The 18,605-nt window shown below is 33.2% G+C and overlaps 2 protein-coding genes and 1 pseudogene across 3 annotated transcripts; all 3 read left to right on the top strand.

Moving 5' to 3' along the window:
- The first annotated feature begins 1,355 nt into the window (after positions 1–1,355).
- On the top strand, positions 1,356–3,067 carry LOC110224548 (annotated as a pseudogene).
- An 8,223-nt stretch (positions 3,068–11,290) lies between these two features.
- Positions 11,291–12,674, top strand: LOC110224526 (putative nuclease HARBI1). Of its 2 annotated transcripts, XM_021010673.1 has the most exons (2): positions 11,291–12,060; positions 12,234–12,319. In XM_021010673.1, the coding sequence occupies exons 1-2, from the start codon at positions 11,337–11,339 to the stop codon at positions 12,293–12,295; spliced, it is 786 nt and encodes a 261-aa protein (XP_020866332.1). In that variant the 5' UTR covers positions 11,291–11,336; the 3' UTR covers positions 12,296–12,319. The 2 variants fall into 2 exon arrangements, with proteins under 2 accessions (XP_020866332.1, XP_020866331.1); XM_021010672.1 differs by having other exon boundaries at positions 11,291–12,674.
- Positions 12,675–13,494: 820 nt separating this feature from the next.
- On the top strand, positions 13,495–15,110 carry LOC110224518 (UPF0725 protein At1g23960). Its single transcript, XM_021010626.1, has 6 exons — positions 13,495–13,590; positions 13,734–13,889; positions 13,983–14,178; positions 14,259–14,386; positions 14,468–14,554; positions 14,648–15,110. The coding sequence occupies exons 1-6, from the start codon at positions 13,525–13,527 to the stop codon at positions 14,915–14,917; spliced, it is 903 nt and encodes a 300-aa protein (XP_020866285.1). The 5' UTR covers positions 13,495–13,524; the 3' UTR covers positions 14,918–15,110.
- Positions 15,111–18,605: the final 3,495 nt, after the last annotated feature.

Raw genomic sequence — 18,605 nt, 5'->3', positions numbered from 1 at the left:
TAGATCAGTCCTTCCTTTTTTTTTTTCCACAATTTTTCTTTTTGCCAATTGTTTCAGATCATTGATTGTCTGGTCTCTGTTGCTTGCTTCTTGCCCTTGATCATTGATTCCAACTTTCTCTTCTTGTGCAGAATTTAATAAAGGTTCATACTTCAACAGATAGATACCTCATACGACACGATTAAATCATGTAGAGATGCTCAAGAGGATTCACTCTATAACTCCAGCGAAACATCATATTTGTTTTCAGCTCATAGGACTCATCCTCTAGGATGGATATGTTCAACAGGATACTCACAGTAGCCCTCCATCAATGTAGAAGTAGATTGAATTTGTTTTCAAATTGATTTTAGACGTTTTCTTTTGTCAAATAATTGGTTTAATAAATATTATTTGGATTATTAAATAATGACTATTTCATATTTTGAATATAAGTTTTGTAATTAATATAATTATTGAAACCAATTTAATTAATTTAGTTAAAAAATAATAGAAAACAATTTGTAGGAAATTGTTAGAAAATAGTTTTCTACCAAAAATAATCATAGAAAATTAGTAGGACTTTGTTGGTAAGGAATTGGTAGAAGACATTTTTCTACCAATTTTTCCTACGATATTGACCGTAGGGCTTTGAACCTTTTTTACGATATATGTAACAGACCTCTATATAATTTCCACTGAAGAGTGGAAGCTTCAATGCTATTTACAACGGAAACTAAAACACTAGAGTTCTTTATGTATCATTAACACAAATTTTAACTCTTTACTTAAAATCTAAGTTACATGTCTTAATTCAGTTTCAGAAACTTCATATTTAGAGGACTACATGCATAAGAAGCTAGAAATAAAGAATGGAATGAAAAAAAAAACAAAATAGGGATGACTTGAAAATAATTTAATGGATCGGGCCTTGTCGATCCAATGATGTCAAAAAAAAAAAAAAAAATAATAATAATAATAATAATAATAATTTATGAGATTATATAGATGAGAAAATAATATATAATTAATAGTAATAAAAGAAACTTTTAGAAAAATGAAAGTTAAATATTAAATATATACTATTACAAAGAATAATTTTAAACATAGATAAAACTGATCAATTAATTGTACCATACATGTTTTTTTAAAAATGTAAGATACTATTTAAAGCTCTACGTTGTGAAGTTTAATGGTTGGACTTGGATGTGTGAGTCTTATTAAAAAAACGAAAAACATATTTCATTCATTATGTATGGTTCTAATCATAAATCAGATTTGAGTTGAGAAAGCCCACTGAAGCCCATAAATGAATAGTTAGAATCCCAAAAAAGTTAATTCACTTCAATATAACATGTATCGGCATAACAAAAAAAAAAAAGCATCCAACATGCACCACGAGGAGAAGGAGAATATGACGACGGAGGAGGAATCTGTTTCGGCGGTGGAAGAGGGTTACAATGTACATAGAGACTATTGGCGTCAAGCGGCGGAATCCGATGTAATTCTTTCATCTTCTTAATCATCTGTTATCTATGATTGTGATTTGTTCCTTTTGTTTCGCAAAATTAACCCTAAACCTGAGTTCTTAAAAGCGATTCTAGACAACAATTCGAGGAAATTATTAATCGCTTGTAGGGTTGTTTATGGACTGATAGATTGTTTTTGGTAATGGATCTTAGGGTTTCGATATAGAGAACGTTAAACTACCACCAGGTATGAATGGAGTTGGTCATTGGACTGATATCCTTCGACTGTCAACGTTATAGTTTTTATCCGTATCCTATCTTGGTCAACCTTTTTGCTAAGGTTGGGCTTCATCGTTACAATTTGTTCAAGGTAAGATATTTAAACTCTTTGTCTCCTCTAGTTGATACGTTTATAAAAGTGCTCTGTTATATATACCAAATATATATTGATTGATTCGATTTTCTTCCTTAGGGGACAAGCTTCGAGCTCGCTACCCTAATGAAATTCAACATGTTACAGAACTATATGTCCTCTTTCTACATCACTCTGCTTGCACACGATCCCGATCCAGCTGCTAGCTCATTGCAGAAAACCTTTCAGGTTCGAGTTGATGAACAAGATTATGGCACTTTGCATATAAGGTGCTCCATTGCTAGACCTAAAGCCGAAGGTGAAGTCCTTGTGTTGCATTATTTTCTTTATATATTTTTATGAGAATCTCACTTTGCTTGCTGATTAATAATGAATGTTGCATAGTGTCCACCGAGATGTCCTTCAGACCTCACTTTCATGGTGGCGCACTGGCCGATGGTATCTTCAAAGGTGAATTGCCTGATTGGCCCTCAGATGATGCTTTGAATGACGGAAAACGATTTTATGTGGTAAGATGCCCTATATATATTATGACATAGCATTAAATTAAGTTTTGTTGTGCTCATGATCAATTGATATGTTAGTTATTGCTTTTGCAGGTGAAGGAATCAGAGTGGCAAGCCAATGATTGGATTTCTATGTATTTGGATCTTGTAATTACTACAACTGATAGGTAGATCTCTGGAGTAAGTTTTACCTATATATCAATTAATGACATACCACCACGAGTGGCACTAATAATAATAATAATAATGATGAACTCCAAAATTGTAGTGTCGTAAGGCGACGACAGAAGTTCTCTCCAAGTTGGAGATTGTGAAAGTTGTGGTAGAAACATCTAATGAAGATGTGGAGCCGCCGAATGAGAGACTCAAGACCAAAAGTGTACATGTCTACATAACGTTTAAGGGCTTGGCAGAGCCTCGAGCCCCTCGGCGGGTTTTTGAGAATGGTGAGCATGTTGAACGCCAAGCTATAGTTAGAAGAGTCATGGATCATACAGGAAACTTGACTCTCGAGGGTAAGCTTTGTGGTGGTCAATATATCAAAAAGCGTTCTCTGGCTCTCAAGAGTCGAAAAAGTCCCAGAATGGTAAAAAGCAAGCCGGCTAGGCTTCCGTATATATGGGAGTCTGCGTAATGTTAAGATCTATTTGAAAATGTGGATCAGATAATAATCTAAGCTATTTTGTTATGATATAAGTTGAGATTCTCAAAAAAAAAATCAAACTTTGTTCATAAATTCATAATCAGTCACAAATTTTAAGAAAGTTTGAAGAAGATGAGATTCTAAGATGGAACCTCTAATTTGCCCAACTTTTCTTGATTTTTGAAGCTGTATGTTTGTTTAAAGATTAAACAAGTTTAAAACTTATCAGATAATCAGAGCCGGCCCATGGCACAGGCCCATGAGGCAGTGGCTTGTGACCTCAAATATTATAGTTAATTTGCGGTCCCATATTTCTGAGAAGTTCCTTTAGTCTAGTGGTCTGCTCTCATGTGTATAATGTCCCATGTCTCGGGTTCAAGCCTTGGTAATAACTTTTTTTTTTTTTTTTTTCCGTTTTTTAGAAATAAAACGAAAAATAATATTAAAAAGCTTTGTGATAAAAAATAAAACGAAATTTAATTTACTTAAACAAAAATTATAAAACAAATATTAATCAAAAAAAAGCAATAAACCTTAAAACCTAATTAAGACGTCGTTTGCTCTTCTTCTTCCTCCTTGGTCTTGCAAATTTGCAATCGTGAATCGTTCTTCCCTTCGACCTCATCAATCTCCATCAAAGCAACAATATCAGATTCATCTTTCTCTTTTTTTCACTTTGCTCAGACTTGAGTTTTGAATCAATTCAGGTTTGTCAATTGATTTTTTATATGCGTTTAAACATTAGACAAACAACTTTCTCTCTACGACTCTATCTCTTCCTTGTACAGAAAGTCATACTAACTATTGATTTGTTCAATGATTGCAGGAAGATGACTTCGAATCGAATAAGACACTAGCCAGGAGGAGCATCAAAAGTAAGAAAAAAGAAGAGACAAGAGAAATTAACAAAATCAATGGAAAACTCGATGTTGAGGTATGTAAAAAAATCTGAAACTTCTAAAACTGATGAGCCTTTAGAAAAAGAGATCAATATGAGTAGTGAAGAAGCTGGTATTTCAGAAACTTGTGAAGATGAAATTGGTGAACATGGTGATGAACACGAGTGTGGAGAGAAAAAGAATGAGAATGCGAATGAGAGTGATATGGAGATTGAAACTGAGATTGAGAGTGATAATGGGAATGATGAGAAACTTGATTATAAAAGCTTGATGAATGAGTTTGCAGGAACAAATGCATTGAGAATTGTTAGATTTGAAGAATAATATGCTTTTTTATTTTTGTGTTTTACAATGTCTACAAATTAGAGCTTTTGTTTAACATTTAGACTATTTTAATTTTTTTTTGCTTTTTTTTTAATATAAATATGAGGCAGCCTTTTTTTTTCCTTTGATTGTGGCCCTCATAAACGTTGAGCCGGCTCTGCAGATAATAGAAGTTTATGTATTTGTGGGACATATTTAAAAATGAAAGCTTTAAGAAGAGAAGTCAAATATATTATTTTCTTTGGTGGGGTTTTAGACTTTTAAAAAGAGTATCCAAATATGGGATGGAATCAATTATCGGTAGGGGAAAATAATGATGACCCATAATTTGTATTATTCTCCAAAAAGAGCATTCGAGTGAGATAGGTGAGGAGAACTTTCACGATAATCTCCGAAGTGGCCTTCTAAATAATTACGTCACGATGATCTCTCAAGTCAAAAATTGCCTTCAAAATCATATCCTCCCAAATTACATGAAAATTCAGTATGTGGTAAAAAACATATACAACACATGTTCGAATGTCTCTAAATATGTTAACAATTTCTATCAAAAAAATTGTTGGACATGATCTAATATCCAAAAAAAATTTGCAAGTCGAAACTGTAACTGTAGTATACTAGTATATACATCATTGGTTATGAATCAAATCTCTTTCAAAGCCTCATAGACAAGAGACACATATTCTACTTCCCATTCCAAACATCTGATCTTTTGTACAAAAAGAAACCCCAAGAACCCCAAATCCCAAACCCCAAACAAAGCCGAGAGTACTTGTTTCAAGAAACGGATGAAATAAATTGGAAGGAGAAAGCCGGTTTTGCTCCATCAACGGATTGGGCAAGACTTTTCTTTCCTTTTTAGTGGGGTTGATATCTTGATGAAGATAAACACTCAAGTCCTTATGCTGAAAAGACAATGGCTGATCGGTCAGTTTCACAACCCGCGAGGGAAGTTGCTGACTTGTCCTTCCTCTAATACATCTTTTTCGTTCAGTTTTTACCCCATCCTCATGCGCATCACATGGGATTTTTGCCATAAACATTAAACCATTTGAGTGCTAACTACTAAGTCACTGAATCCACATGCTTAGCGTATCCATGTTTGAGCATATATTATGTTGTGGATCATCAAGTGCTATACTGTGGTCTTTTGTGTCTCTGTAGATGAATCTTTTTTTTTTTTGTGTTTGTTCAGGGGAATAAGCTTCTTCTTTGATTACGTTATATGGGATGTTTCTGTTAATCCCTACTTCTAATCATACTTTTTGCTAAATTTTCAAAATTTTTGGACAGCATGTTTCTTTCTCTGTACGATTAGCTTTATGTTCATAAACAGTCATAAAGTTTTGAGAAAATTAATCTGAGTTTGTTAGTTTGAAGTAGATAGGATTCTGATGGAACCTCAAAATTGCACAATATCTATCTACTAAGGCTTTGATTGGTAACATGAGTTTTATCATTGAGTTAAGTTGAGTTGTGGACATAACTCATAGATAATTCAAAAATGTTATGATATAAGACTGGAGTCTTATTGATCACAAGATGTCAAGAGTTGACCAGCTTTCATGCGGAAAAGGGCGTTGGTATAGAGATGGAGATGGAGTTTGCGATTGATTCCTCAATCACACACGAACAAGAAGGTTTGATTCCACAAGCAATCAGATCCATAAATCAATAGAAAAAAAAAAAATCCACAGTTAGATTCTAAAGACAAGAACATGAAAGAAAACAAACTTCTATTAAATTAATGATAATGTGTGATTTACAATGAAATCGAAACTGAGATTTTATTGGCTCATAGAAAAAGATCTTAAGAAGCTAAAACAGAAAAAATTGCAAACATTAAAGAATAGAGCCATTGGAGCTTTGATGACAAATCTGGCCAAATAAGAAAATTGTCTTGAGCTTTGTATCTAAACAGCTTGGGGAGGTACGTGCGACTTCTTGGGAAATTATGGAAGCAATTCAGAGCTTCTAGCTCGTTCCCAAACATAAAGGAAAGGAGCCGTTGCAATGTGAACACCTTAAACGAAAATGGCTCTAAATAAGGTAACTCTTGGGGATGAGGTTTTCGGAAGCTGGGGACACTACTTGGAAGTCTCTTTCTATTGGAGAAGGTCTCAATATCGTGTATAGACTCCATAAAAGGAAAGAGCTGTTGTGAAAACTCCTTTATTGCTCCTAGTGTGAACACGTCCAAACAAGGAAAGTGTAAGTGTGAAAGGATCCGCCTGATCCTATGGGTGCTGGTGCATGGAAAGACTTCTTAAAGATTTTTAAGAGTGTCTCCTGGTAGCCAATAATAGTTTTGGGATGAACCAAATATGGAAAGATCCATTTTTGGTAACATATAGACCGTGGGTAAGGCCAAATATGGGCAACTCCTAAACCAACTCGAACCAAGGGTGATGTGGCTCGATCAATATGCTCTAAATGGTTGATTTGCTGAATAATAATGAATCCAAGATTAAACTGACGAGTGGATTCTCTAAATTGCAACTTAGCTTGCTCACGAACATGTCTCAGAAAGCTCACATGACAATCTCTTGAATTACTCCTATGATGGGTAAATATCTCTCGATTATTCTTTATAAAATAGTCATGTTGCTCATGAATCTTAAAGACCACATCAAATTGACGGATGGTTTGATACTTTGACTTTGACATGTGGTTCCATGAGCTTGATCGTGGTATGGTTGGAAAGAAGCTTCATGAACCATCTTTACTTTTGGACGTCTTTATTTGTTTCCGATGGGTCTTAATAAAATATCCATGATATCGGTGATTGAATCTAAAATATAGTTCGAGGAAACGTGACGTTGGGTTGATGGTATTGAAGTCGTCTCGATCCGGATGGTTTTTTTTGGCGTTTAGATTGATTGGCTCAGTAGTTTTCGATTATGTCTCAACCAAAAGTCTTTAAATATGTGACTTTCTGGTGAATCTTCAATTTGGGTCGGCAATAGTCTCCATTGGGTCGTTGGATTGGAGCTTGGTGTGATCCGGGTGAGTTTTCGTGGACCAACTTCGATTTGGTATGGTGATTTATAATTCCAGCTGAACCATTAGTCTTCTTAGAATGTATTTCTATGGAAATATCAAATCCTAAGCCAGTTTCTTCTCATGTGTTAGAGTTGAGTTATTAAATTTTTTAGTTTTTGTTTGTTTTTATTTAATTTTAACTTTTATATATTTATTGAAACATACAGAAAATTATAGCTTTATATATTTAGGAGTGTACTGTGTAGAGCTCATTAATATTTACTTTTATTTAATAGAGTATCATTTTTAATCTTTTATTTATTAAATTTATAAAAAATGTTTATATTATTAATACTTTATATTTAATTTATTTTTAATAACATATACTGCAAATAATACATCATAAATGTTACCCGTCATTTTTTTTTTAAGAAAAATATTTACTGTAATCGTACCATATAATTTTTACTGTAAATTACATCAAATTTTAACATCTACTGCAACAATCACTTTTTAAAAAACTGCAACATTCTCTAATTAAAACATGTACAAGAAATCTGATATATCAACACCAGAAATTTTCCATTATTTTTACTTTATGATTTACTTTGGAAAGACAGTTTTCTCAACCTATCCACTCCACGATCTTTTCATATTCTAATTAATAACTTCCACAATTTTATCAGAAAAAATAACAACATTTCACAATTTCTCTCTAGCTCCACTCTCTTTTGCAAGTCGTTTAGCAATTTAATTTATAGTCATTTCGCAAGTCATGTAGTAACTTCAGTTACAATTTAGGGTTTCTTAAAAAAACTTTATTTATTTATTTATTTCATGTAGTATAAGGCCATATTTATCGGGGGAACCTATGGGCTGTTCTTAGAGTAAACAAATAATAAAAATTGGGTTTAGAAAGTTAAGAACAGGTGAAGTGGTCTTGGGCTAGATCAGTTTTAAGCCCGTTCTCGCGGTGACGTGTCAGGCTGGGATTGGGTACCAAATTTGATATCGGAAATCTTTTCTCATTTGGGCGAAAATCGTTTCTAATCTAGGGTTTGTGTCTCGAAACATCTTCGTCGGCGATTTTGTCCGCCTTTGATACTTCGCCGATTTCGGGCCGATTTCCGGCAAAATCGGAGCCAAATCTTCACCCTGCTTCGTTATTTGCTATCTCGTGTCATTTACCTTTCATTTTAGTTCTTCTTTTTGCCGATACAAAGAAACAGAGAGAAAAGAAGAAAATGGCGGCGAATGGAGGAGCTACGGCGGCTGGTCAGCCATCTGCAGACTCCGGAGGCACATGCTGCTGCTTGGAACATCTTGAAGGTGAGAATTTCAGTCTTAGAATTCTCTGATTTGATTTATTTCATATCGATGCTCAGACATCAGACCCTGTTGTTATTTTTATGCCAGAAGTATGTATTCCAAACATGTATTCATAAATCTATCAATGGAGTCCATTCATTCTCTCACTGTTGTTGATATTACCACAGGGCTCAAGAACACATATGGGAAGCACAATGAGACTTGGATCCCGAAGAACACATTTACAGAACCGAGACTCTCTCACTTCAAAGCTGTAAGTTTAAAAATTGCATTTATCTTTGCCGTTTCCTTGAGAATCCTTGTAGTTTTCAGTTCACGGTTTTAAAGACAGCAAGTTGTTTTCTCTCCGGGCATTTACCAGACAGCAATGACGTGAAAAAGGTGTCTTTCTTTTGATGATGTTAGGTGAATCCAGAAGTAGCTCAAGCACTTGAAGAAGCTGGTTTAAGATTTGTGGGTAAAGATGATACAGGGAAACGAGTTGAGGTATAGAAAATGAGATAAGAGAAAACACCATCTTAGTGTTGGTCTCTCTCTCTCTCTCTCTGTCAAAATCTTATTTGTTTGTTTCAACAGGTGATTGAGTTTCAAGATCATCCATTCTATGTTGGAGTTCAGTTTCATCCAGAATTTAAGTCAAGACCTACTAGACCTTCTCCTCTGTTTTTAGGCAAGTCTTGAGAAACACTTTGTCTCATATGGTCAAAGAGCTGTCTTGAAGTTTGCTCAGTACACTGGTGCTAATGCAATTGCTGGAAGACATACTCCTGGTACTTTCACTAACCAAATGCAGACTTCTTTCAGTGAGCCTAGGTTGTTGATTAAACTAACTACAAGTGTTTGTTTTGGTTGTGAGACATGTAGGTGAGGTAGCTCTGAAGTTTAAATCGGAGTAGCAACACCAACAACCATTTCCTGCCAACGATAAGGTAATTCCCTACTCAATATAGTTGTGATTAGCTGCTGAAGTATCTAGTAAACTGGAGTTCTTGTTCTTGTTCTTGTTTAGCTGCTGAAGTATCTTGTTCTTGTTCTTGTTCTCTTAACTTTCTAGTTGTAAACAGACTAGTAATGTCTGTTTAACTTTCTTGGTTGTAAACAGACTAGTAATGTCTGTTTAACTTTCTAGTTGTGGAAAGTTATAATAAATACTGATCTGACCTTGGTAGTTCAAGGTTAGCTCTCATTATGAGTTTGCTACTTTAAAGCTTTTTTGGTTTGAAAGTGTCTTTATACCTGATTTGATTGTGGTAGGTAATGATACTTTAAGACTAATAACTAGTTTAACTTGCCTCTATTAAACCAGAGGTTTGTTAAATTCATTATCTCCTCTTTGAATCTCTCCTTTTACCTAAGCTTTTACTTCTCTTCCTTCTATTAAGTTGTCGGATATGGGTTCAAATAACCATCCAAATAACCATCCAAATAACCAGTGTCAATCTCAACCATACTATAGTCTCCAAAACTTCCCTTACGGCAATTTTTCTTCCAATGCAAACATTTCCTTCTCTCAAATCCCTTCTTTTAGTTCACAACCGAGCTCACCACCAGTTCAAGCTGCAAGTCAACCAGAAAAGACACCAAGGGAGAGAAGGCTTTGGACCAGCAAGGATGATCTTGTTCTTATAAGCGGCTGGTTATACACATCAAAGGATGTGATAATTGGGAATGACCAAAGGTCAGGTGCCTTTTGGAAGCGCATAGGAGAGTATTATGCTTCTAGTACTCATGTACTAAATGGGGCTGAGCCAAGGCTCCCTGACCACTGTAGGCAAAGATGGCAAAAAATCCATAGGTATGTCGCTAGGTTTTGTGGAGCTTATGCTGAAGCAGTGAGTGAGAAAGCCAGTGGCATGAATGACTTGGACATTCTCAAGAATGCTCACCAGATATACGCTATCAAGTACAAGAAGAAGTTCAGTTTGGAGTATGCATGGAATGACCTTCGCTACGAACAGAAATGGATTAACCTAGAGCCTATGAACCCTACTTCAAAGACAACCAGCTCTAACAAAAGAAAAGCCAATGATGCTGCACCATCTTCCGGATCAAATGTTGGTGAGCAAGAGAGTAGGCCTCCTGGTATAAAGGCAATGAAAGCCAAGAGGAACAAAGGTAAAGACAAGGTAGGACCAGCTTTGGCGTCTGATAACATGTGGGAGAAGAAAGAGAAGGATATGCTGATGAGGGAAAAACTCCAAAAGATGTCTGTTTACAACACTCTCCTTGCCAAGAATGACACACTGGATGAAGATGAAAAAGTCCTTAAGAAGAAGCTAATGTTTGAGCTGTTTTAATTTAGGCAAAACTTAGTTAATTTACCTTTGTATTGATGTCTGTTTTAACTATGTTTGTCTGAGATGTTTCTGTTAGGTAAGTTTTAATGGCTGTGATGGTTCTGTTTTAACTACCTTTGTATTGATCTCTGTCTTTATTTCCAGTTTCTGATTTGCTTGCAAACTTCTCTCTGTGTTGTTGGTTTCAGGTTGAAGAAGACATGGGACTTGACTCTATGTATTTAAGCTTTACTTTGTATTGATGTAATCGAGTATGTAATGTAAAAAAAGTCAGATGTCATGTTGAATCAATACCCGAGAGTCACATGTGTTTGGATTGTAGTATTAAAGCAAGAGTCACATGTGTTTGGATTACTTTCTTTAAAGCAAGAGTCACATGTGTTTGGATTGTAGAATTAAAGCAAGAGACACATAGATTACTTTCTATAAATATGTGATTCATACCGATGTTTCTCTCATCAAAATCAAACTTCCTATAACTCTCTCAAACTTCCTTCTCTAATATTTTCTCATCTTCGTATTCGGTTCCGTTTTTATGGCTTCTTCTTCCAATCATTTTGACTTTCATCATGGATCTAATAATGATGATGATTTTTTTGACCAATATTGTGACGAACAATTTGATAATCTATGTGATGCTACTGAAGAGGTTATTCCGACCGAAAGGAAGAAGCGTACTTATATAGAAAGAAATCGGGAAGACGGGCACAAACAGTTGTGGGAGGATTATTTCTGTGATAATCCGACTTACACGGAGAACCTATTTCGCAGACGGTTTCGCATGAACAAGGCATTGTTCCTGCGTATTGTAAATCGTCTCGCAGCCGAAGTGCCATATTTTAAACCAAAAAAAGATGCCACCTTCCGGAATGGTATATCACCGCTACAACAATGTACTGCAGCAATTCGACAATTAGCATATGGGGCTGCGGCGGACTCGATTGACGAATATGTACGTATTGGTGAAACGACGGCACGTCAATGTTTGGAACATTTCGTCGTCGCAATAGTTGATTTGTTTGGCAATGAATACCTACGCCGACCCACACAAGAGGATCTTGAAAGACTACTCTTTTATGGAGAACAACGGGGTTTTCCCGGGATGGTTGGAAGCATCGACTGCATGCATTGGAAGTGGAAGAATTGTCCAACCGCTTGGAAAGGAATGTATTCACGAGGGACCGATAAACCAACAATTGTTTTGGAGGCGGTAGCTTCTCCTGATCTTTGGATATGGCACGCGTTTTTTGGAGCGCCAGGTACTTCTAACGATTTAAATGTTCTTGATCAATCACCAGTATTTAATGACATTATTTACGGTCGAGCACCCAAAATGAACTACTATGTCAACGGAAGGGAGTATAATTTGTCATACTATCTGACGGATGGTATTTATCCCGAATGGGCGACTTTTGTTAAATCCATCCCACAGCCTCAACACCCGAAACATTCCTTGTTTGCACAACGTCAAGAAGGTGCACGAAAAGATGTTGAGCGTGCTTTTGGAGTCCTACAAGCTAGATTCGCCATGATTAAAAATCCATGTCGGTTTTTGTCTAAAGGCAAAATAGCATATATTATGAGAGCATGTCTCATACTCCATAATATGATTGTCGAAAATGAACGCCATTCATACACTCTCTATGACGAAGAAGAATTCGAAAAAGACGATATTCATACGTTTTCAGTCGAGATGCCTACAAATCTCCAAGGTCTAGGTGATGGTCACACAAGAATTCGTGATAGACAAGCACATCGCCAATTAAGAGAGGATTTGATTGAGAATATATGGAATAAATTTGGACATCTTCCAAATAATTAATAAGTTTTTTTTAACTTTGTATTAATTAAATAAAATGTTTGTAACCTTTAATTAATATGTTTTTTTAATAATTATTTGGAATTGTATTTTGTGTTTCTTTTTATTTTCAAATCAATATTAATATAAGTTTACTTTTTAATGTTTTCTATTTTAAAACTAAATTTTTAATTTTAATATACTTTAAAATGTTTTGATTATTAAATTATTAATTCATATGATCTAAACATGTTCTACCAATAATCAATTAATTTACAAAAGATCTTAATTAAAGCTCTTATAATATTTTAATATTTTTCCTCCCTTAAGATCAATCTTCAAAGATGCACCCTTGCATATGCTCTAAATGTTTCTATGGAATTAATTTCTAAGATGGGTATGAAATTCCGCAGTCAATATCTTATTTGCGTAATTTGTGTGCTCTCACAACCAAGATAACAATGACATAAATTTGTTACACTGCCATCTTCTTATTATCAAATACCAACTCCGTAATTTATTGACCAAATAAAACTCCTTAACTTTTTCCATTATTTATACTTTCCATTGCTCAAAACTAAATTAAAACATGTTGTAATTAATATATGAGTTTGCCTCTGCATAGGAAGGGTCACAACGCTAGTAAGTAGTAAGAGACAAGTGGGTGTGTGAGTCGAAGGAAGTGTCCGATTATTGCCTGACGCCTTTAAAAAGGAAGAAGAAAAAAGTATCAACGTATTAAAAAGAGAAAAACGTATTTTCATTCATTAATGTATGGGTTTGTTTCGGAAATCAGATATGAGATTTGGGTTGAGAAGGCCCAACTGAAGCCCATAAATGAGTCCGATAAGGGCATATACTTATATCGCCTGGATCCCAACAAAAACCCATCACCATTCACGACGACGGCGAGGAGGAGGAGAAAATGGCGACGGATGAGGAGTTTTTCAGATTGCAGAGAGAATATTGGCGTCAAGTCGCGGAATCGGATGTAATTCTTTCATCTTCTTAATTACTGTTTAGAGAATTTATCTATAATTGTGATTTTTTGGATTGTTTGTGTTTCACGAAATTAAACGTTTCTAGGGTTGGTTATGAACTGATAGAAATTTTTTGCTGATGGGTCGGTCTTAGGGTTTCGATATAGAGAATGTTAGAGTACCGGATTCTATGGTTGGAAAGATTGCTGGACTGATTCCCCACGACTGTCTGCGTTATAGGCGTTTTCCGTACGGTGTCTTGGTCAAGCATTATGCTATTGTTGGGCTTCATCGTTACAATATGTTGAAGGTAACGAGATCTTGTCTCCTCTGGTTGGTGCTTTGTTACAACATGATGCTTTGTTATACCACATTCATTCATTTTCCTTTGTTTATCTATCAGGGGACTAACTTCCAGTTCGGTCGCCTAATGAAATTCAACATGTTACAGAACTGTGTGTCCTCTTTCTACATGACTTTGGAAGCATTTGATCACTTTGTTTCTGGCCGATTTCCTAAAACCTTTCAGATTCGAATTGATGAAAAAACATATGGCAGTTTGGATTTGACGGTCTCCATTGCTAGAACTACAGATGAAGGTGACTTATTGTTCTTTTTTTTTTCTCTATAAAAGTCGATTCGAGTATAAACTCACTTGCTGATTAATAATGTTCCACAGTGACCACCAAGAAGCCCTTCATACCTCACTATTATGGTGGGGCAGTGGCGGATGGTATCATCTTCGAAGGTGAATTGCCTGATTGGCCCTCAGATGATGATTTGAAACACAGAAAACGATTCTACGTGGTAAGATTATATATTAAGACACAACAGTTATTTAAGTTTTGTTGTGCTAGCAGTCGTGATATGTTATTATTGCTTTTGCAGGTGAAGGAATCAGAGTGGCGAGACACTGCTTGGATTTTCATGTATTTGGAACTTGTACTTTGTGCACATGATAGGTCCATCACTGATGTAAGTTTTGCATATCAATTAATGACATACCATGATTGGCACTGTTGGTAATAATAATTATTAACACCAAAACTGTTGTTGTTGCTGCTGCAGGCTGATCTGGCCCGGTTGAAGATTGTGAAAGTGGCGATAGAAACTAGTATCGAAGATGCGCTGCCGAATGAAAGACTCAAGGCCAAAAGTGCAAATGTCTACATATTGTTTAAGGGCTTGGAAGAGCCTCGAGTCCCTCAACAGGTTTTTGTCACTGGTATGGATGTTGAACGCAAAGCAATAATTAGAAGAGTCATGGATGATGCAGGATACTTAACTCTCGTGGGTAAGCTTTGTGGTGGTGTTAAAAAGGTCCGCCGGTTTAATTAGTTCAGAAACCACTTTTCAAAGAACATAAGATCGTTTTCTGTCAAAATACTGCAAAAGGGAGAAGTCGAATGTTATCTCTTTGGTGGGATTTGGAAAGACAGTTTTAGAGTATTGATGGACCCATAAGTTGTTGTTATGCTACATAAGATTAATGAACCCTTGAGTAAATTGGTTGATAATTCTTTTTGTTGCATAATCACACGTTTATCTTAATTAATAATTATATTATTATCTTTTGAATTATATTCATTATCAAAGCATAATTATTCGGTGTACTTTCCAAGATAAGTAAGTATATGGTTGATAGTTGATACTGTATACTTGAATGTAGTTATCATACTTTTAACTTTTTAGAAATGAGTTTAATCATTTATGTATATGTAAAATGTTCCTTGATACATTAATTTACGAGTTTTTGACCTGTTGTCAATCTATACACTTGTAAGTGGTAATCCAAAAGACCGTTTTATGACCTGTCGTCACATTCATAAAACGTTCACTAATTAGCTCAATTCATTAATTAGCTTTCACGAGAAACTGATGATTATGCTAAGAACTTCCGATTTCAAATGTAACCAATAACCATGGTATTTTACTTACCCATGGGCTCTATCTTTTACATGAACTAATTTAAGCTTCTTTTTGTTTATGAGATAGTATTATACTAATATGTTTATGTTAATTTCAACTCCTGGGTGAATGGTGCTAGCTTGGCCATAAGATGAATTTGTAATATCCCCTATATATTAATCAGGAAATACTCTACAAAAAAAACTTTATTTTCACATGTTATCAACGAAGTTACCATGATGACATGTCGCTCTTAAAGAGATTGTTCACCTAATCTTTACTAAAATATTTACAGATTTTGTCTATATATATACATATATATATATATATATATATATATATATATATATATATATCTCACAAAAAAATAAAAATAAATAAATATAGCAAAGTAAACTATTCACAAAAATTGCATATGATTGTATTTTATTTAAGTTAGAAATAAATTGTCGTTTTCAATCATTTTACTGATAAAACGAATTTATACAAAACATCATTGATTTGAATCGAATAAAAATATATATCAAATGTTTCATAATATTTCAGATTTTGGATCATAATACAATGCATTTGTAATTAAAACTATAATATATTTACTTAATAATCATTTAACCCCATGCATAGTGCATGTAAACTACCTAGTTAGTTTTAAATGTCAAGTAATTCTACATGTTATTATGTTAAATAATAAAAATTTAATTTTTTTTATTATATGGATGATATGATGATTTATTTGTTTCACAAAAATAGAATCATATGAAGATGGGAGGTGAAGTATAATGATTACTAACAAATTAATATGGTAAGTTAGATATCGAATCTTATATGTTCATTTTGATTGGTCATTCATTTTTTAAAAAATTAATAATGTATTTTTCGTTTTATAATTTAATTAAATTAATTAAATTTCAAAAATTAGTATTTTACTTGTTTATCTTTTATGAGATGAATTATTTCTTTTTGAAATTTTATCACCAATGACATTCTTATGTAATTACTTATAAATGGTAAGCTTACTTTCAATTATGTACCCCCAAATAATAATATAAAACTAGGATATGACCCGCGGTATACCGCGGGATAATTAGTTATTTATTATTTTTTGTTATAAACTTATGATGTTACTGTATTAATTTTTTTTTGTTTTATTGGTCTAAACTTAGGTGAACCGTATGTCGATTTTTTTTATAACTAAAAATTTTAAATTTTAAGTTATATTTTTTTGTTAATATTATTTGTTTTGTTTAGTGTTTAATATTATATAATTGTATTTTTGTTAGTTAATTCTACGATTTCACCCGTGGTATATCGTTCCGTATTATTATCGACCCAAACCCGTCCCACCATATAAACATGTCACGTGAAATTAAACATTAATTCTTTTTAAAAGACATATAATTCGAGTCAATTGAAATTTTTTATTTTAAATGGTTCCCATAATATATTTATTTTTAATTTTTATAGAGTTCAAATATTACTAATATTATAAACTTTTTACAGAATTTAAATATTATAAATAATTCAAACCGTTTATAAAGTTTAAATATTTATAATGTTTAAACTTCTTATCAAGTTAAAATATTTATAATAATTAAAATTCTTATAAATTTAAAATATTGATAATATTTAAGCTAAATATATGTTAAAAATATATTTTATTTTTTATATTTACAATTTAGATTAGTGATATATATATATTTAAGATATTTAAAATAACCCGTTGAAAAAAGATATTTAAAAACATTAATATGTTATGCCAATTCTAATATAAAATGTAAAATAAGTTGAAAGAATAGATCTATATTAATGAAAAATCAGAAATGCATATAATCACCTTAAGAGTAAGAATTCTTGACAGTATTTTCATCTCTAAATGCCTGGAAAAGCAAAACATTGACTATATAACTTAATATAATTTGACTGATCAATTCGAACTCAGCAATTATCATAAGGCCGGTTAGAGTAAGCTTACTTTTGCATATTCTTGTAAATTCTGGAATTTGTGGATAGATAACTTGAGAACAATCTTGTAATCTTGAATCCAAAACAAATAAAAACAGAACTCGCTAAATATATATGTTAAAAAAAAAAGAAAAAAAGATGAAGAAGATTTATGCTAGCTAATTATAGTACCTTATCATAAACTAATTATAACTCGATTGCTTTATCGTGAACTCCCATTTGCTTCCAGATTCTCAAATTTTTACACGGATTTGCAAGTCTGATACGTGTGAATAAAGATCTGAAACATCAGTAAGGTAAACAAAATGAGAAGAAACAACAAAACTTTTATAAAATTTTAAAAACCTTTGCATGAAAGAAGATTAGAGGAATTGTGGAAATGTTCTTTAAGAAAACTAAATCAATTATAACGCTAAAAAAAGTGAATTAGTTAAGAGTTATGGATCACCTTGGCAGTATCTTAGTCTCTAAATAAAATGATAAATCTTTTCTAGAGGTTCAAAATTATATTGTGAATGATAAACAAAACAAAAAAGTAAAAAGGTTATTTCTGTTTTACCATGTACCTTTCGATATTTTAGCAAGGCTTGTAAAACCATCATTGGCAGCCAATTTGCTTTCAGAGTTAAACGATTTTATGAAGATTCCAAGTCTTGCTATGAGTTTTAATAAGCAAACGAATAATATATTTATAGAATATGTAAGTCGATTTCGGAATATGCTTCGAAATTCTGAGAATATTTTATTGTTATAAATTCAAATGTTGCATATATCTTCCAAATAAATTATTTCCAAAAATATTGTGTAAGTTCCTAAATTTCTGATGATTTGAATATTATGTTAGTAACTACATTGGAGATTGTTTCAAATTTGAAATAATAAATATATGCAATTATTGTCGATCTAATAAATACATTTGTAAAAATGGAAATTGGTTTGAAGAAATTGTTGTATAATTAGATAATTATTTAATGGTAATTGCAATTTAGGTAATATTCTTTAAGATTCAGAATCTTAACTTAATGATTGACATTTAAACGATTATACATATATAGTTAGTTGTTTAAAATCGCATTATATGGAATGAAATTTTTGTTGATTGAATATCTTTATTAGGGAATATTAGGAAATCAAATATTGTTGAATTGAATTTTCG

The sequence above is a fragment of the Arabidopsis lyrata genome (assembly GCF_000004255.2).
Source record: "Arabidopsis lyrata subsp. lyrata unplaced genomic scaffold ARALYscaffold_1, whole genome shotgun sequence".
Lineage (NCBI taxonomy): Eukaryota > Viridiplantae > Streptophyta > Magnoliopsida > Brassicales > Brassicaceae > Arabidopsis > Arabidopsis lyrata.
The sequence above is the reverse complement of the archived record's forward strand: the minus strand, read 5'-3'. Positions and strand labels throughout refer to the sequence as shown.

Bases quoted from the DNA above. Each gene is read 5' to 3' on its own strand.
- LOC110224526 (XM_021010672.1), top strand. From the start codon at position 11,337: ATGGCTTCTTCTTCCAATCATTTTGACTTTCATCATGGATCTAATAAT.
- LOC110224518 (XM_021010626.1), top strand. From the start codon at position 13,525: ATGGCGACGGATGAGGAGTTTTTCAGATTGCAGAGAGAATATTGGCGT. The intron at 13,890-13,982 runs GTAACGAGATCT...TTTATCTATCAG, and splicing joins ATCGTTACAATATGTTGAAG to GGGACTAACTTCCAGTTCGG. The intron at 14,555-14,647 runs GTAAGTTTTGCA...TTGCTGCTGCAG, and splicing joins ATGATAGGTCCATCACTGAT to GCTGATCTGGCCCGGTTGAA.